This window comes from Notolepis coatsorum, assembly GCF_963971535.1.
Source record: "Notolepis coatsorum genome assembly, chromosome: 15".
Lineage (NCBI taxonomy): Eukaryota > Metazoa > Chordata > Actinopteri > Aulopiformes > Paralepididae > Notolepis > Notolepis coatsorum.
In genome coordinates, this window is record NC_140179.1 from 17,290,666 (window position 1) to 17,311,732 (window position 21,067).

General features: G+C 45.2%; 1 protein-coding gene across 2 annotated transcripts in view; it reads right to left on the bottom strand.

Annotated features, from left to right (window-relative positions):
- Positions 1 to 955: 955 nt before the first annotated feature.
- Positions 956 to 21,067, bottom strand: part of pold1 (polymerase (DNA directed), delta 1, catalytic subunit) — a 68,481-nt gene continuing 48,369 nt past the window's right edge. For both annotated transcript variants that reach the window (XM_084330279.1, XM_084330278.1), the window contains exons 19-27: positions 20,273 to 20,410; positions 19,323 to 19,498; positions 17,350 to 17,502; positions 15,096 to 15,198; positions 14,204 to 14,336; positions 7,711 to 7,824; positions 3,664 to 3,716; positions 1,327 to 1,424; positions 956 to 1,234 (exon numbers count right to left, since the gene is read on the bottom strand). In XM_084330279.1, the coding sequence (XP_084186405.1) occupies positions 1,147 to 1,234; positions 1,327 to 1,424; positions 3,664 to 3,716; positions 7,711 to 7,824; positions 14,204 to 14,336; positions 15,096 to 15,198; positions 17,350 to 17,502; positions 19,323 to 19,498; positions 20,273 to 20,410 (1,056 nt within the window). In that variant the 3' untranslated portion in view covers positions 956 to 1,146. The remainder of the gene's footprint in view (positions 1,235 to 1,326; positions 1,425 to 3,663; positions 3,717 to 7,710; positions 7,825 to 14,203; positions 14,337 to 15,095; positions 15,199 to 17,349; positions 17,503 to 19,322; positions 19,499 to 20,272; positions 20,411 to 21,067) is intronic.

The window sequence follows — 21,067 nt, forward strand, 5'->3', positions numbered from 1 at the left end:
ACAATACCAGAAACATATCTGGTGCCCTTGTATACTTGTGTATACAATAACAGAAACATATCTGGTACCCTTGTATACAATAACAGAAACATATCTGGTGCCCTTGTGTACCTGGTTAAGACTATTTGACGTTGTCTTTCTCTTACAAATTTCAAGACCTGGAAATGATCAGTTACATGTTCTATACTTCCATCAAGACCTCACTACTATGGCAGAAGCGCAAAGACAAACTGAGTAGAAATAGTTTTTTGATCCACTTTTTCTCCCATTTTTTCTATATTTTCTCCCATCCCAATTTCGTATCATCCAATTCAACCCTCCCCCGTCATGAACGCGGTTTCTTGCCTCCCACAAGCCGGCTGCAATGTGGACTAAGTCATACATAGCACAAGTCCCCTCCGGTACTTGAGGTAACAGCAGTCGCATCTTTTCACCTGCGCAGCTCGATCTCTCAGTGGCGAGGAGTAACGCGTGGGAGGCTCATGCTGTCCCCGACACGTCCTGATTCTACTGCGCAGGCGCACCAACCGACCTGTAGGAGTCGCTGTCCACAACGCCCGATCCCCACCCATCAGTTTCCCACCCACTATACGGCTATGTGTATTAGTACGGACGACCAGCTAAACTGAAAGCAAATGTGGAGCGCTGGGGAGCCCAGCGTCTCCAGATTTTGTGGCGAGCGCCTTGCCCACTATGCCACGTAGCCGCCCTACTGAGTAGAAATAGTTTTACTCAATTTCAGTCAGTCAAAATGTCATTTGTTGTTTTAATAAAGTCTAGTTTTAATTTTTATTAAATATGTCATTTAATTTCTTTTTCTGCAATGTTTTTCCATGGCTTGAATTATTCATATATGATAACCTTTCTTCCAGTAATATTTTTTCAAAGATTGTTCAACCAACCTGTACATCCAGCGCCTCGACCAAAAGAGTGATTCCTTCACACATTCTTTTACAAAAAGATGCTATTTATTGACATTTTCTTAATATAAAAAAACCTGTGTAGCGTATACATAATTTTTTACAAACAGCAGAAAAAGCACACGATGAATCGAGGAGGTAGGAGAGTCCGTGGGACACCAGCTTCCCCTGGTCGCCTCTCTTCACCATCCGAACCGAGACACCAGCTTCCCCTGGTCGCCTCTCTTCACCATCCGAACCGAGACACCAGCTTCCCCTGGTCGTCCAGGTCTTTCTGAACCTTCTTCCTCATGTAGAAGATGGAGCAGTCCCGACTGCAGGGAGACATTAGAGAGGGTTGTGTCAGTGTAGGGTCTGTGGTACAGTGTGTGTGTACCTGGTACAGTGTGTGTGTGTGTGTGTGTACCTGGTACAGAGCACGTCCTCATGCAGGGAGCCCTGGCAGCGCTGACACTGAGTCCACAGCCGAGAGAAGCGCTCCTCCAGTGTGTTGAGATGGAAGATCTGAAGGAAGGGGCACAAAGGTCACCATTAAGTTCAAAGAGTCACCATTAAGTTCACAAAGGTCACCATTAAGTTCACAAAGAGTCACCATTAAGTTCACAAAGGTCACCATTAAGTTCACAAAGGTCACCATTAAGTTCACAAAGGTCACCATTAAGTTCACAAAGAGTCACCATTAAGTTCACAAAGGTCACCATTAAGTTCACAAAGGTCACCATTAAGTTCACAAAGGTCACCATTAAGTTCACAAAGGTCACCATTAAGTTCACAAAGGTCACCATTAAGTTCACAAAAAGTCACCATTAAGTTCAAAGAGTCACCATTAAGTTCACAAAGGTCACAATTAAGTTCAAAGGTCACCATTAAGTTCAAAGGGTCACCATTAAGTTCACAAAGGTCACCATTAAGTTCACAAAGAGTCACCATTAAGTTAACAAAGGTCACCATTAAGTTCACAAAGAGTCACCATTAAGTTCAAAGGTCACCATTAAGTTCAAAGAGTCACCATTAAGTTCAAAGGTCACCATTAAGTTCACAAAGGTCACCATTAAGTTCAAAGGTCACCATTGAGTTCAAAGAGTCACCATTAAGTTCACAAAGGGTCACCATTAAGTTCAAAGAGTCACCATTAAGTTCAAAGGGTCACCATTAAGTTCAAAGAGTCACCATTAAGTTCAAAGGGTCACCATTAAGTTCAAAGGGTCACCATTAAGTTCAAAGGGTCACCATTAGATCCCACTCACTAAAGAAATACAGAACTCTCTCCAGGGCTGTGCAATAATGGACGATAATAATTGGTTGATGATTAAGGATTCTTTTCATTGATATTATCACAATAGCTTCTTATGTTCAATAATCCAATGAATTATTCATTGCTTTTGAATTGCATAAAAATCCTATTAATAATAATATCAGAGTTGATACTAAACCAAACATTTTCTAAAAAAAATGTAATCTTCAGTTTTACCACAAATAATGTACCAAATTTAGGGCTGTCTTAAATACTTCGAAGCTTCGTTCGATGGCACAAGCTTCGAACATAAAAAAAATATATATATAAATATATAAAAACATGTCTTAATAAAACATGCTTAATTAAGTCGAATTCTGCCTTTGTCTCTATCAACTACATATAAATATTTATATAATTGTTTGCTTGATAGACGAAGGTTGCAACATAATTATTTAATGTCATGTCGTTGGCTGTGAGAGCAGCCCCACTGCACCCAGGCAGCGCAGCCAAGTGAAACCTTGTTGGCTGCGTCACAGTCACGAAAGGGGCTACTTAATTAATTAATCCAATCCACTTTATTTATAGAGCACATTTAAAAACAACAAAGTTTACCAAAGTGCTGTACAAGTCCCACAACATAAGATACAAAAAAAAAATAAAAAATAAAAAAAAATTGTAAATTTTATTTTTTTCGAAGCTTCGAATTAAAATCGAAGCTCGGCCCCCGAAGCTTCGATTGCCAAAAAAAGCTTTGAAGGTCAGCCCTAGTACCAATATAATACCATGGCACTGCTTTCATTCAAATATAATAGGACTGACCCCAATTAGTCGAATAGTCGAAAAAATCGATTAAAAAAAATTATTTATAATATATATTTGAATTTTTTTATTTATTTTTTTATTCTTTCCAAAAGCAAAGAGGTCTAGAAGCGTGGCTAACGCTAATGGCGCGCATACCAGCGAGGCTAACTGCCTAAGAAAACTGCCACAGAGGATTATGGTCTAATGAACACACTAGAGTAGACAAATATCAAGATGTATCCATCAGTGGAGCAAGCAGAGAACAAGAAGCCTTCAGTCGACTCCTTCAGACATTAAACGCCCCCACAGCCCCCCCCCCCCCCCCCACCCCCCCCCCCCCACACAGCCCGCCCCCCACAGCCCCTCCAGATTTAAGTGAGACTGAAATAATCCGGAGACACAGGTTGCAGCTCAAGCAATCCTTGATCTACTGGATGAAATCAAGGGTGATATTGAGCCATGCAGCCACCCAGAGATCCCATGCAATCTTATTTAAATATTGTTATTTGACGTTGTCGGCTTCCCCAATGTTGTCAGTATATATATATATATAATGTAGGGTGCTATTAGCGCCGCGCAATCCATTCTTTGTTCTTCAGCCCTGACTGTACAAACTGTCTGGTCCTTCTTGTTGTGACCAGACACGATGAGGGATTACAGCATGTGTTATATCTAAACAACATGAAGACTAGGACTCAGACATACCTCCTTCTGATACAGCTCAGACTCTTTCCTCTTACAGAAGTCACACACAGCAGCTGGAAGGAGAGCACAGGTTAGAGACACCACTCCCCGACACCAACAGAACACACAGCAGCTGGGAGGAGAGCACAGGTTAGAGACACCACTGCTGCTAGTGGACAGACCCACGTATAGACGACACAACAATATGTACAGAGAATTACAGCAACACTTAGACATTAGAAACTTTAAAATATCTGGGTTTTATTCTGGATGATGACTTGTCTTTTAAACCCCCAGAAAAAATAAATAACGCACATCCTCCGTTCCTTGGTGCTGAGCCTAACTGTAAAAACAGTAGTACATGAAACAAAGCGGGACTCGCAACTCACAAATCTTTTCTAAAAAAAATTCAAATGTAAAAGATAAATTGTTACTAAATCATGTCTAAAATGTATAAGAAAATCATGCAAGTCTTGGTACCGCCCCTGATCACCAGGTGGGGCTGATGGCTCATTTATTCATTTAATTTCCTGTATAAAAAAAAATATGCAATTTCCTGTTGTGTTCATACTTGAAAAAGACCGGAAGGGTCGAAACGTTGTATCTGTTATTTTTGGTCACAATTAAACACCTTGGAGCATCAAAAGTGAGTTGCGAGTTGTTTCTTGTCTTTTAAACCCCACATTGAAAATCTGGTTAAGAAGTTGAAATTAAGGCTGGGCTTTTATTTTAGAAACAAGTCCTGATTTTCTTTTCATTCTAGAAAGAGGCTTTTTTTTCCCAGTATTAGATTATGGCTATGTATTGTACATGAATGCCTGTTCTACCTCATTGCATATTGCTTGACTCTACTTATCATGGTGTCATAAGACGTATTACTGGCTGTCGATCACTCACACATCATTGTACTTTATATGCCAAAGGTAGGCTGGCTGTCTGCTCGTAGGCTTCTCCATTGGTATGCCTTTGTTTATAAAGCACTTATTATTATGTCACAGACTTTGCAACGTGTGAACTGGGAGCAAATGCATCAATACATAATGCTGACGCTACATAATGTTAAGGATATGGTGGTACTTGCTCAATTATTTTTCCTTTTACCCGTCTGTTTTGTCCTGTATGTTTTAACTTGGTTTATTATGTTTATTGCTGCCATTTTTGTCAGGTCTTGCTCGTAAAAGAGATCCTTGATCTCAAGCATTTTACCTGGTTAAATAAAGGTTAACCTCTTAACACTTTTGAGTGCCACGGACGGGTTTTGTCGTTAGTTCATGCCGACTGTTGAATGCCGCCAACTAGGGATGGGTATCGTTAGGATTTTATCGATACTACTACTCTTATCGATACTGCTTAACGGTTCGGTACTTTATCGATACTCTTATCGGTTCTTTTTGGTTATTTTTTTGCAAGAAAAAAAGACAATTAATTAAGAACAGAATCAACATTGCTTTATTATTTATAAATACAACTTTATAAATAAGTATTATAAATAAATATAATTTCTTCAGCAACAGCAGCAGCAATGTTCTTTTATATAACTTTATAAATAAATATAATACATTAATATAATTTCTTCAGCAACAGCAGCAACAATGTTTTAAATGTGTCTGACTCTGAATTATAGACTTTTTATAATAAACAACAAATGCAAAAGGCTAACAGAACTGTGACACTCGTTCACCCTATCCTCTGTCATCCTTCCTCTAGCTGCTAGGGAGAAAGGACTTTGGGTGGTGGAGGGAGGTAGAGGGAGGATGTGTGGTGGCCCTGGGCTCACTGGGCTGGGACATAGTGGCTGACGCCTCAGCTTGACGATCTATAAAAAGTTTAGATTGTAGTATTTGTAGCTAAACAATTGTTTTGTTTATTAGCCTATTTGTAATAATTCGTTATTAGCCTAGGCAACTCCGTATCTTGGGTTACGGCTGCAGTATGCAGATGGAACACTGCGCGCAAGGCAGTCGAATACGCGCATTTCTGCACACTAATATCATGTTTTGCCAACAGATGTTTTGATAAATTGATTTGCTCGTATTGCCACCCTTACTGGCAAATGTTTTGTTGCACTTGTGGCAACGTGCATTGTCGGCATTGACCCTTGTAAAGTATATCCATACTTTAGAACGCTTCGCTCTATCCGCCATGATCACGACTCAGTGCATGCAGAGCTGCTGTCTGTGTGCCGCGCGCTATAGCACGGGGCGTCGGGGCACTTTCATTAAGGAGTACCCGTATGTAGTACCCGTATGTCTATGTGTAGCACTAGCGAGCGACTCGCGAGGAGTGTGTGTAATAAACTCGCTGGCTGCGGCTCGCTTCTCGTGCAGAGACAGAGAGAGGATCGTTCGCAACTTTTAAATAATAATAATAATAATAATAATAATAATAATTTCTCTAGAGTATCGATAGCAGTACCGAGGACGTCAGAGCTTATAAATACTCCGGTATTTTCTAATATAGTACCGGTTCCCGTTTAAAACCGGGGTCCGGGGGGCATCCCTACCAACGCTATATAGCGTTTGTTTGTCGTATTTTTTTTTATTAGCAATTTGAATTCATATTTCATCAATCGAGCCTCACGCTAGTGCTGCAGACTCTCTCTGAGCTCCATTGGGAAAATACCGCCCCCTATCGTCTCTCCGGATGGTACTGCACCCCATTGGATTAGACTGATGGGGGGGGGGGGGGTCCAGCCTCCTCATTTTACTTTTCCGGTGAGGCATCTGAAGAGACCGAAGTGATCGCCGAGCCGCAAAACAACGTGGAATACATATTTACAGTACCCAACGCTGAATCAATAAACACGATCGATATTTGGAATGGCGATCAGGAATTGGAATAATCTTTTTGGAGAACATCTGATCTGAGGTAAGCAATTTATTTTACCAGTCTTGGGGTAATCGGATCTGTTTTGACCTATATATCAGCGTGTGCCCCATGTGTGTGTGTGTGTGTGTGTGTGTGTGTGTGTGCGCTGATCAGGAAATGAGAACATATTTTTCAGATCGCTTCTCTAGCGTGCATAAGTACACATATACTATCGATAATCTAGCGTTTATTTGAAAACTATTCATAAATAGGCCGAAAAATTACAATGTTTGTGTATTCCAGAATATTCCAGTAAATGCCGTTTATCACGGAATCTATATATTTTCCTGAAACTTTCAAGAAAACGAGGGCTTTTCAAAATGCTATAAAACGGAAATTAACCGATTAAAAAACAATCCGTTTCGACAATGTTGACTGCAAACAAGTAATTGATAAGCGACGGGCAGATTAGACACATAGCCATAATTTAAGACAGAGATTATGCGTTCACAACGCTATCATTGAAGTGGGTGGTGGCATTCAACCATGTTTTACCATGTTAACAAGTGGCAACCAAAGTGTTAAGCCCTAGCCCTATTTTCTGAAAATCTGCCTAAAAATACATACCTAAGTAAATGGAAGATTGTTCCACTTCTACAAGGTCAATTTGTATGTTCTTGGTTTCTAAGGACATCTATGGATCTCAGGGAATGTATTCCCAGTGTCAGAAAGAGTGTGTCTGTTACTAGGCTTGAGTAAATTGTGATGGAACATTTCAAAGCAGTCAAAAATGCAATATTTCTATTTTGACCTATTTGCTGAAATGCAAGACATTTTCGCGATTTCTGAGGAATGTAACCTGCCGCACCAAGTCGGCCTAGACTATGCGGAGTCACAATGGACAGTTGGTATTAAGTAATTTGTGCCTTCTGTTCTAGTGTTTTAAAAAAAAATCCATTCTTGCCATTGGCTAGCGTTAGCATCTGCGTCAACATTAGCCTTCAAACATTACAGCTAATGTTAGCTAACATTATCAAAGGCCACAATGGTCCTCATTCTCGAACAGACTTGTGAAAAAGTGACGCACTCCACTTACGAACTTCTCGGGCCGATTCTGGCATTCTCTAATGGTTTCTTATCTGGGAATTCGTTCTTAGCTAAGAACAGGATTTTTTTTAATGTCAAACAAAGAGTGAGGGAAGACACTTAATACCCTTATGACATAATACCATCACTTGGACTGATGTTCAACACACACACCATCGTTCTTGAGTACAGCTTTGCAGCCGATGCAGGTGCTCCTCTTCTGAGCGAACGCCATGAGGCCTCCGATCCTGGAGGTCAACACCGTCTTACAGCGCGTGTGGTCCCCCTCTGAAAACACAACAGACATGAGGTCAACACCATCTTACAGCGTGTGTGGTCCCCCTCTGCAAACACAACAGACATGAGGTCAACACCATCTTACAGCGCGTGTGGTCCCCCTCTGCAAACACAACAGACATGAGGTCAACACCTTCTTACAGCGCATGTGGTCAAACATAAGGTCAACACGTCTTACAGCGCGTGTGGTTAAACATGAGGTCAACACCGTCTTAATGTATGTATGTATGTATGTAACGGAACGTAGACCAATCTCAGTCACTCTTATTGTCTGGGACCAAATTCGGTCACGCCACATTTTGCGCGACATCCAGGCTTTTTTTTACCGTCAGCGTTTGGGAATTTCATGTCGACAGGTGAAATTATACTTATTTTAGAATATATATATCAAATTTCATGAGTATTCATCTATATTTAGTCATCTAAAGACTATTAGATATGAACCTATGTACCCGTAAAAAGTGGGAATCTCTAGAAAGTGTTTTGGGCGACGGTGTTTACGGAAGTGCGGGTAGCCTCTCAGGTTGACGTTATACTATAACTTACACAACACTTTCTGTTGTCAGTAGATGGCAGCATTGGTTTAAAATTAAAAGGTGAAAATGTGAAAACTACAAAATGAATACAATTCCCAAGACCTTTAGCACAGGTCACTGGGACGAGTCTATTCTTTGACGCGATCTGAAAAGCGTTAAACTATCAATGGGACCCGAGTACAGTGATCGAGAATGGTCACCCAATTATCTTAACAAAAGTGCATCATTAGCATTATGTTTATTGTCTAAACGGGAACATCATGGTACAATTTAATATTTGAATGTTATCCGCATTTAATGGACAAATAAAACATCGTTAATTTGTAAGAAACCTCAATGAAAACAGCGCAGGGTAAGTTATATTCGCTATTGTTATGGAAATGTAATAGAATCCTATAAAAATGTGGACGCATTTGGTCACCGTGACGTTATGTATGTATGGTCTCCCTCTGCAAACACAACAAACATGTTACACAAGGGGTGACAATTCAGTATGACAATTTATCGTCTTTCAATGGGATCATATTGTGATGAAATCATGACATTGTGATACACAATTATATCGGCTAAATTGATAACAACAAGCACATATTAACTAAATGTATTTGGGGAAATAGCAGTTTTGGTGTTATGTCACACTTTATATTACCATGCAGATCGATGAGATTAAACATCACGCATGATTTCACATGCATAAGCAGATATCGTGACATATTATATCCATAGAGAATTTTTTTTTATGATTATCGTGATGTTGATTTCTTCTGTATCGGCTGTAATTTACACAAGTGATGATGACCGTTGACCTTTTCCGCTTGTCGTGTGATTTGATTGGTTGGTTCGTATCATTGCAAGTGTGAGTGCATGCGTCCGATGCGTGATAACGTCAACGTCTAGCAGTTTCTAGTCTAGCACTCTACTAGCAGCAGTTACAATTTACAAGCGTTGCATCGATTAAGTTAGGTGAAATACAATACGTTTGTGGCACAATTTGTGCGTTATAGTTGAAGGATGTCGAGGTTTTTCAAAGTGTATAAAGTGTATATAATGTATAATGCATGGCTATAGCCATCTCAGAGAAGGAAGACAACAGATGTGGTGAAGGAGGCGGTCAGAGAGAGTCAGTGTGGGAGCAGCGAGCAGGGTGTGTGCTCCAAGGTCATTCGTCATCTTGATAAGCATTGAAAGTGCAGACAGGCAGAGAGACATCAATTGAACGGACGTTTAGTGTGTGGAAGGTGAACAGCAGTTGCCATGACAGCGCGTCACATAGCGACAAGAAGAGAGGCCGGGCCTGTCGTTGCTATGGCGAGAATATAGAAAAGTACGTTTCTTCCGGGTGTAAGCCAGAATGAGAAACGAACCACACAGAAGAGCGCACGCGTTGATCAGAGACTTTCATCCCTCTCCACCCTCGCTGGGTGGGGGAGGGGAGCGACACACATCATCACTAGCTTTGGCTAACAGGAAATGGTGGTTGGGCTAACAACGAGGCCTGAACCATTGGAAGAGACGATGGAGAAGAGAATTAAGACTAAACAATGACAATACGAGATGGGTAACATCTGATACAAGGCTTTTGTTTATGTAATAAACAACATTTTCCAAGAAAGGTAACATGTCTGACGGTGCTGAATTATTATGATTACGGATTGCATTAAAGGGGAATGACCACGATGTACAGCCGGTATGAGAAGATCCAGAGATAAACACAACGCAGAAACTACACGAGCCAACAGAGGAAGAGGTGATACTGGGTGATTGTGATCAGGTCTTACATAGTCAGGGATTAAAGCAAAAAAATTCTCCTGATTGAACTTTTTTTCTGGGCAAGTCATATTCTTATTTTAACCTCCACTGTTTTTTTTTTTTTAATAGCGTTAGCGTTTTAAGGGAGCCTACTTGTAGAGCCTACTGTCCTGACTGTGACTATAGACCCTACTGTTGTGGTTGTTGTGCCAGGCAGGAAGGCTGTGTGCTGGAGAGCGTGAATGCAAGTCTTGTGGCTAGCTTCTGATTGATGGCGAGCTAGCACCCTTTTCCCCATTACTTTGAACCATGAACTAAACTGCTTGTTATCATACAAACAAGGGACTAAACACGTTTTGCAATTATGCCACAACAACAATGGACAGTCTCCTCCCCACCATTTGTATATATTTTTTACCACCCACCCACCCCCTCCTAATGTACAGTCTCCTCCTCATCATATGTATATATTTACTGTTATAGGATCTCTGGGTAACAGTACTGTATATTTGCATATCGTATATGTGACAAATGTAACAGTACTATATACCTGTAAGTCATGTATGTCCCTATATCATAAATGTCATGATGTCATGTATGTTGTGTATGTCATAAATGTCACTATGAATTGAAAATGGGGGACCCTGATGATGTAAACAAGACAAACGCCTTTCTCTGGTCTGCATCCCCTTAACAATTGTGTGTGTTGCTACTGGATTTACCAGATCCAGAGTGAATGAATGAATGAAAACTTTATTTAATACACGAGACCCTCTTCTTGGGACCAAGTAAGGTTTCGTCGATAATCCAATGTACAGTTACAACCCCCCCCATCACACCCACCCAACCACCTCCAATGTACAGTCCCCCCACCCCACCTACCCAACCTCCACCAATGTACAATTTCTACGTCAAATGTATATACTCTCTTTTTTAGACTATTTTTCTATCACAAACAATACTGTATTTGTAAATCTGGTATGCCATAAATGTATAGATGTAGCAGTATTGTCTATCTGTATGTCATGTGTGTCATATATGTTATGATGAATTGAAAATGGGGGACCCTGATGTAAACAAGACGAAAGTCTCTCTCTGGTCTGCATCCCCTTAACAATTGTATGTATTGAGCTGTACTGTACCCATTCTGCAATCTGTTAATAACAATCAATCAATATTTAACAGATTGCAGAATGGGTACAATACAGTACAGCTCAATACACACAATTGTTAAGGGGATGCAGACCAGAGAAACACGTTCGTCTTGTTTACATCAGGGTCCCCCATTTTCAATTCATAGTGACATACATGACATACTACAGGTATATAGTACTGTTACATTTGTGACATACGATATGCAAATATACAGTACTGTTACCCAGAGATCCTAACAGAGATTATACATATGATGGGGAAGAGACTGTACATTAGGAGGGGGTACTGTGAAGTAACACGACAATGACAAATGTGTTGTTTCTGTTTTTCTTTTTGAAATAGTTGCGGCACACGGAACAAGTTAACAACTCACCACTACAGACAGTAGCCTAGGTTTCCGTTAGAAAAAAATTGTGCCGGTCTCCGTGTCCTTGAAGATTTCAATCTCCCGGACAAATGGGAGAAATTCCGGTCAAGAGTTTATTGAGCTTAAAAACAATTGATAACGCAAATAACGTTCTGAACTTCTGATTAACAAAGGCATTCGTTGTGTGGCATTAACGTTACCTAGATTTATCAACATTCATATGTACATTTATCATACACGGAAAGCGAGCGGCGCAAGCACACACACACGCAACAACAACAACACACTGGTTGTCGCGTAAATAACGTTCTGATTAACAAAAGGCATTCGTTTTGTGGCATTCACGTTACCTAGATTTATCAATAGCAATAGTAATATATATGTTTCTTTAGACTAGAATAAGTAAAATGAACTTACTATCTCAGAAAAGTTGCCGCATGTCAGTGTTGTTGAGTCAAGTTTACCCTCGAGTAGAGGTAAAGCAATGGCCGACATTTCAGAAACTGAAAAAGCAAATAGTCGCTTCTCATTGGTGCCGAGCACAGCGGAGGCGGGTGAAAACACTGTAAACGATTGCTCGCAAATGACTGCTTGACGCCTCTGATTGGCTCAGGTTAAAATCCGTCACGACTCGGAATCAAATGACGGAATCTCCTAATCAAATGGACGGATATCCGTCTCGAGATGGAACACTTTAATGCCTGTACATAGTGTTTTAAAGCTAATTATGGACCGCTTTACTTTTGTTATCGCAAAAAAACTAGGGAGAGTGGATGTTTTTTTTTATTTAAATTTTTTATTATTATCTTTTTCCCCCCTCCTTTTTTCCGATTTTTCTCCCATCCCACCGTTAGTCGTTATGCCAATTCCCAACCCCCTTCCTGGTTGTTGTGCACTCCCCCCTACTGTTGGTCCGGGAGGCCGTAGACTGTCACATGCTTTCCTCCGACGCATGTGCAGCCAGCCGGCAGCCAGCCTGGCAGCGCAGATTCTCACCGGGAGAGTGTAACGTGTGGAAGGTCATACTACCTCCCTCCAGTTCCTACCCTCGCTGTGCAGGCGCCCCGACCGAACTGTAGGGGTCGCTGTCCACAACGCCCAGGACCCACCCATCAGCTTTCCCACCCCTAACACTGCCAATTGTGTTAGTATGAACGATCAGCCAAGCTGATAGCAACGCCCAGAGCTGGATTCGAACCCAGCGTCTCCAGCGTTGATGGCGAGCGCCTTGCCCACTACACCACCTAGCCGCCCGAGAGTGGATGATGTTGGTAACGTTAGCTCACACTGCCACAGCTGCCGTCACTGGCGGCAAAAAACCTGGTGGTCCTGTGGATTTAAGCCAAGATCCAGCTGAGCGACAGAGGTGTCCTCAATTAAAGTCTTACCCGACTCCAACATTTGGATCTCAATCAACTCTTGGCTGGAATACTCGCTCTCAGTTGATGCTGCTTGCTTTCTGTTATGCATGTTCGCTGCAAATCACAACAGGCGGATCGTTCTCCTGTGACTGGTGAGTACCAGTCTTTGTTGATATGCAGGTTTAAATGACTTATTAATTATTATTATTAAGAAGACTGAGATTGTTATGGCCAGCGACTCCACAATGCAGCCTGTAGCGGACTGTCAGCTAAACAGGTAATGTCTTCTATAACATTAGCTACGATTTGTTTTGCGAGTGAATGTTTTCTTTCTGAAGCTCAGAAAGACTGTCTGAACTAGCTGCATTAATATTGTAAGTTAGCGTTGCGAGCTGAAAATAGGCTATTTCTTATGTGCTGTGTGCCTCGGCTAGCTACAGCTAGCTACAGCTGGCAGGCAGGTGCTAGCTAGCAGGAGTGGTGTATTCCTGTTTCCACAGTAGCGTAAGATTGCTCTGCATGACCATATTCAACTCTAGCCAGTGCTACAGTCATTTCTTTCTGTGGGTAACGTAACGATATTAGAACTTGTTTGGCTTGTTAATGACATGCTGCGTTTTTAATGGGTGTTCTAGCAGCTACAATTCTACATGTGTGTGTATGTATTAGGGCTGTCCCCGACTAAGGATTTGTATAGTCGATTTGTAGTCGACAAAATTAGCCGATAGTCGACTATTAGTCGACTATGAAAATATATAATATTATTATTATTATTATAATTTTTGTATCATTCCATTTGGGCTGTGGGGGTGCTTAATGTCTGAAGGAGTCAACGGAAGGCTTCTTGTTCTCTGCAATTGGTCCACTGATGGATACATCTTAATATTTGTCTAGTCTAGTGTGTTCATTAGATGGGTGAAATCCTCTTTCAGTGCCTCTGTAGGTGTGCCATTAGCGTTAGCCACGCTTCTAGGCCTCTTTTCTTTTGGAAAGAATGATTAAAAAAATAAAAATAAAATAAAATTATAATATATATATATGTTTTTTTTTGGATTCGACTAAGAGGTTGGCAGTCGACTACAGCTCCTTTCGATCGATTAGTCGACTATTCGACTAATAGGGGTCAGCCCTAGTATGTATGTATATACGTGTGTGTGTGTGTGTGTGTGTGTGTGTGTGTGTGTGTGTGTGTCCAGACTCACTCAGCAGGATGCTCTCTGCTTTGCTCTCTCCCAGGATGGGTTCAAAGATCCGCAGCAGAGGCTTGGAGAGCTGCTGTTCCAGGTAGTACTGTGTGTCGATGGGGATGTTGTTCTCCAGCACGAAGATGGGGTCCTACAGGCAGGCAGGGTGGCAGGCAGGCAGGCAGGGTGACAGACAGACAGACAGACAGACAGACAGACAGACAGACAGGCAGGCCGGCAGGCAGGCAGGCAGGCAGGCAGGCAGGCAGGCAGGCAGGCAGGCAGGCAGGCAGGCAGGCAGGCGGACAGACAGACAAACAGACAAACAGACATCCAGACATTAGCAGTGGCATCACCAGACTGTTTTCAAGACCCCCCCCCCCCACCAAATATTTATTCAGAAAAAACTAAAATATCATATGAAACCAGACAAGCTAAGGAATGCACAGGTTGTGTCCTGCTAGCTCGTCAGGAAGGGGTTAAATAATGTTCCAAAGCTCTACAGTTTTGCACACATTAATTTAGTTTGACAGGTTATTGCGTGTACAGCTTGGTGTAGTTCATATTCCCACCTAACAGACTGATCTATTAGTATTGTTCATATTCCCATCTAACAGACTATTCTATTGTTCATATTCCCACCTAACAGACTGATCTATTGTTCATATTCCCACCTAACAGACTGATCTATTGTTCATATATCCCATCTAACAGACTGATCTATTGTTCATATTCCCACCTAACAGACTGATCTATTGTTCATATTCCCACCTAACAGACTGTTCTATTGTTCATATTCCCACCGAACAGACTGATCTATTGTTCATATTCACACCTAACAGACTGATCTATTGTTCATATTCCCACCAAACAGATAGGGTTATATTGTTCACTTGCTAACGGTACCAACCTCCGACTTCATGTATGCCGCCATGCCCTTGGCAGCCTTGATGATGACGTAGGGGACTCGGTCTCCCATGTTGGGGGCGCTGCCTGCGTCCCTCTTCCTCATCCTAGAAGACGACAAAGTCAACAACAACACGATTTATAAAGCGCTTTTCAAGAACCCAAAGACGCTGACAATGAGAAAAACAAATGAACAGAGAAACAAAGAACCACAGGGAATAAGCAACAGTATGAAAACGCAGGACATACAACCACGGGTAACAAGTAATAGATACAGAGTCCAGTAGGGGAACAGGGGAGTAAGGAAACCGAGGGGAGGGGGGGGGGGGGGGGGACAGGAGAGGGAGAGAAAGTACGGGAGGGGAGGTGGTAGGTTGGAGGAGGGCGGTTCTGGGTAGGGAAGGTTGAATTCTAGGGAGAACATCGAGGCAGCCTGTGCATGCTGTTCTGAATGTGTCTGAGCTCGCAGACGGTCAATACCGCCGCCTAACGCCTTGCGGCCGCTATTGCACTCCATTTGAAACGATGTAGTTTGTTTTCTCGGCCGAACTGGGTTCTAAACACTCCGGCAAGACAAATGGTCACCACGGATGCCTCGATGAGTTCATCCGCCCGCCCGTCCATGTGCAATGCTGGATAACGTGGGACAGACTACCGCGACCAGTATTTAGAATGGCGATCAGATAATTGGATTCTTCTTTTTGCATTACATCAGAGACAAGGTAAGGACAGTATATATCCAATCTTGCGTTGATCCGATATTTTTTTCTCCCGCGATCGAAGCTGTCTGTGTGGAATGTGTGTGTGCCGTGTCCCGTTAGTCACATCACGGCATGGATGGGAGCCCCGTTCCAAACCCCCTTTCATGCGTGCATGAGGAAACATAATAACGATAATCTCGCGTTGATTTCAGGATGATTCGATAATCAGGCGAAAAATGCTGTTTTCGCGTCTTTTCCTGGGATTACTCAGAATCACTCAAACTATACTCATATTCACCACGGTATAAAACGGAAATGTACGGATGAAAAAAAGAATCAGTTTTTTGCATGTTGACCAGAAGAAAGTCACTGACAATCGACAACGTTATTAGATCCATAGCTATAATATTTTATATAGTTTTAGCACTCGCAAACACGCCATTCTCTCCATTGAACAAAGCGCTGGCTTAAACGGCCTAACGCCCATAGCGACCTCTGGCGACCATTGTGTTAATCCATGCTCACAATCATACCAGTCCACCATATGTCTGTTCTGACCCCTGACCTCTCAGCCAGCTCCACCATATGTCTGCTCTGACCCCTGACCCCTCACCTCTCAGCCAGCTCCACCATATGTCTGCTCTGACCCCTGACCCCTCACCTCAGCCAGCTCCACGTGGGCCTGCTCTGACCCCTGACCCCTCACCTCTCAGCCAGCTCCACCTGGGCCTGCTCTGACCTCTGACCCCTCACCTCTCAGCCAGCTCCAGGTGCGCCTGCTCTGACCCCTGACCTCTCAGCCAGCTCCACATGCGCCTGCTCTGACCCCTGACCCCTCACCTCTCAGCCAGCTCCAGGTGCGCCTGCTCTGACCCCTCACCTCTCAGCCAGCTCCACGTGGGCCTGCTCTGACCTCTGACCCCTCACCTCTCAGCCAGCTCCACATGGGCCTGCTCTGACCCCTGACCCCTCACCTCGAAGCCAGCTCCACGTGGGCCTGCTCTGACCCCTGACCCCTCACCTCGAAGCCAGCTCCACGTGGGCCTGCTCTGACCCCTGACCTCTCAGCCAGCTCCACATGGGCCTGCTCTGACCCCTGACCTCTCAGCCAGCTCCACGTGGGCCTGCTCTGACCCCCGACCCCTCACCTCGAAGCCAGCTCCACGTGGGCCTGCTCTGACCCCTGACCCCTCACCTCGAAGCCAGCTCCACATGCGCCTGCTCTGACCCCTGACCCCTCACCTCTCAGCCAGCTCCACGTGCGCCTGCTCTGACCCCTGACCCCTCACCTCTCAGCCAGCTCCACGTGCGCCTGCTCTGACCCCTGACCCCTCACCTCTCAGCCAGCTCCACGTGGGCCTGCTCTGACCCCTGACCCCTCACCTCTCAGCCAGCTCCACGTGGGCCTGCTCTGACCCCTGACCCCTCACCTCTCAGCCAGCTCCACGTGGGCCTGCTCTGACCCCTCACCTCGAAGCCAGCTCCACATGCGCCTGCTCTGACCCCTGACCTCTCAACCACCTCCACGTGGGCCTGCTCTGACCCCTGACCCCTCACCTCGAAGCCAGCTCCACATGCGCCTGCTTGTTGCTGTACTCCTGGGCGGTGCGCGTCAGCTCCTTGGTGATGACCAGCTGGCTGATGTCGATGCGGTTACACAGCAGGTCGGAGATCACCTCCTTGGCATGAGCCACCGCGCCCTGGGGGTCCCTGAGGAGAGAGAGAGAGCTGCGTGAGCCACCGCGCCCTGGGGGTCCCTGAGGAGAGAGAGAGAGCTGCGTGAGCCACCGCACCCTGGGGGTCCCTGAGGAGAGAGAGAGAGCTGCGTGAGCCACCGCACCCTGGGGGTCCCTGAGGAGAGAGAGAGAGCTGCGTGAGCCACCGCACCCTGGGGGTCCCTGAGGAGAGAGAGAGAGCTGCGTGAGCCACCGCACCCTGGGGGTCCCTGAGGAGAGAGAGAGAGAGCTGCGTGAGCGACCGCACCCTGGGGGTCCCTGAGGAGAGAGAGAGAGAGAGAGCTGCGTGAGCGACCGCACCCTGGGGGTCCCTGAGGAGAGAGAGAGAGAGATGCATGAGCGACCGCGCCCTGGGGGTCCCTGAGGAGAGAGAGAGAGAGAGAGCTGCGTGAGCCACCGCGCCCTGGGGGTCCCTGAGGAGAGAGAGAGAGAGAGCTGCGTGAGCCACCGCACCCTGGGGGTCCCTGAGGAGAGAGAGAGAGAGCTGCGTGAGCCACCGCACCCTGGGGGTCCCTGAGGAGAGAGAGAGAGAGAGAGAGAGAGAGAGAGAGAGAGAGAGAGAGCTGCGTGAACCACCGCACCCTGGGGGTCCCTGAGGAGAGAGAGAGAGAGAGAGAGAGAGAGAGAGAGAGAGAGAGAGAGAGAGAGAGAGAGAGAGAGCTGCGTGAGCCACCGCACCCTGGGGGTCCCTGAGGAGAGAGAGAGAGAGAGAGAGAGAGAGAGCTGCGTGAGCCACCGCGCCCTGGGGGTCCCTGAGGAGAGAGAGAGAGAGAGAGAGAGAGAGAGAGAGAGAGAGAGAGAGAGAGAGAGAGAGAGAGAGAGAGCTGCGTGAGCCACCGCACCCTGGGGGTCCCTGAGGAGAGAGAGAGAGAGCTGCGTGAGCGACCGCACCCTGGGGGTCCCTGAGGAGAGAGAGAGAGAGAGAGCTGCGTGAGCGACCGCGCCCTGGGGGTCCCTGAGGAGAGAGAGAGAGAGAGAGCTGCGTGAGCCACCGCACCCTGGGGGTCCCTGAGGAGAGAGAGAGAGAGAGCTGCGTGAGCCACCGCACCCTGGGGGTCCCTGAGGAGAGAGAGAGAGAGAGAGAGAGAGAGAGAGAGAGAGAGAGAGAGAGAGCTGCGTGAACCACCGCACCCTGGGGGTCCCTGAGGAGAGAGAGAGAGAGAGAGAGAGAGAGAGAGAGAGAGAGAGCTGCGTGAGCCACCGCACCCTGGGGGTCCCTGAGGAGAGAGAGAGAGAGAGAGAGAGAGAGAGCTGCGTGAGCCACCGCGCCCTGGGGGTCCCTGAGGAGAGAGAGAGAGAGAGAGCTGCGTGAGCCACCGCACCCTGGGGGTCCCTGAGGAGAGAGAGAGAGAGAGCTGCGTGAGCCACCGCGCCCTGGGGGTCCCTGAGGAGAGAGAGGGAGGGAGAGAGAGAGAGAGAGAGAGAGAGAGAGAGAGAGAGAGAGAGAGAGAGAGAGAGAGAGCTGCGTGAGCCACGGCGCCCTGGGGGTCCCTGAGGAGAGTGTACCGTGGGAGCAGCACCAGCAGTCATGTACCACGTATGCACACTATCTGCATCATATACACACTATCTGCATCATATACACACTATCTGCATCATATACACACTATCTGCATCATATACACACTATCTGCATCATATACACACTATCTGCATCATATACACACCATCTGCATCATATCATATACACACTATCTGCATCATATACACACTATCTGCATCATATACACACTATCTGTATCATATACACACTATCTGCATCATATACACACTATCTGTATCGTGTGTGTGTACCTGTCTATGAGGATGCTCTGTAAGCAGGTGTTGATTAGGTTGGCCACCAGGGGGCAGTTGTCTCGTCTGACTGTCTCGATGCCTTTGCAGTCCATCTTGTCGTGTACGTCTGCGCTGGACGAGAAGTAGAGGCCTGCATAGCGCTTCTTGTTGATCAGCAGGTAGGGGTAGTACACCTGAGGGGGGGGGGGGAAGAGAGAGAGAGAGCACGAGAGAGAGAGAGAAAGAGAGCGCGAGAGAAAGCACGAGAGAGAGAGAGAGAGAGAGAGAGCGAGAGAGAGCGAGAGAGACAGAGCGAGAGAGATGTTCTCAGATCCCATGGCCCGGTTGTTCAGAAGTAATTGGATCAAATCTTGGAAATGGGTTCAAAAGAAAAAAAGGATTCTGATATCGGATTGGATTACATAATCCAATCTTGGTTTTGATCCGGATCAAACCTTGAGTATGTTTTGTTCAAAACCTTTTAGTAGGATTGGGATCACTTAACTGATCCCAGTACAGGGGTGGATTCAGGGTGGATTTCAGTCACAAAATGTAATGACACTTTAAAATTGGTTAAATAATCCAATATTTGGATCATGCCGTATACAGTATATACATTTATTCATACCATTTTCATTTAATTTGTTCATCCGTTAGGCTACAGTGATTAAGTATATAAATTAGACATATGCTACGTATTCAGCCTTTCAGTACAGCAAATTCAAAAGATTTTGGCCTCATAAAATAATCCCCCCCGTCAGCATTGAACACAACTAATATATTTAATTCTAACCGTCCCTTATCACTGTATATTAAATCACACTGACACGGTCATCGGTCATTAAACTAGTCTTGCACAAAGTGCCATTCCAGTGAGCCGCCAATAGGGGCAGAATGGATAGTCCTATGGACGCCATTATGGGGCTAAAAGGTGTTCTAGGTGAACGGAGTTGGGAACAAAATGGCACCTTCTCAAACTCCAGTTTGATTGGCGGGACGAAGTGGGAGGAGATCCACTCTGCCGCCTCCCTGCCCACGACCATCGCCTCCTGCACCGTGGCCACGCCCAGCTTCACCATGACGGAGTCTGTGTCACCGTAGATCACCTGACACACAGACACACACACACACACACACACACACAGAGACACACAGAGACACAGAGACACACAGACACACAGAGACACAGAGTCACACAGAGAGACACACAGAGACACACACACACAGAGAGACACACACAGAGACACACTCACACACAGAGACACACTCACACACACACACAGAGACACATGCACACACATAGACACACACACGCAGAGACACAGAGACACAGACACACACACAGAGACACACGCACAGAGAGACAGAGACACACACAGTGACACACGCACACACAGAGAGACACAGAGACACACACACGCAGACACACACAGAGACACACGCACACACACACAGAGACACACACACAGACACACAGAGACACACACAGAGACACACACACGCAGACACACACAGAGAGACACACACAGAGACAGAGACACACAGACACACGCACACACAGAGAGACAGAGACACACACACAGACACACGCACAGAGACACATACACAAACACACACAGAGATACACACAAGACACAGAGACACAGACAGAGAGACACAGACACACACACAGACACACAGAAATACACAGACACACACACAAAACAGTATCATATACACACTCTGTATCATAATAAATCATATACACACTATCTGTATCATAT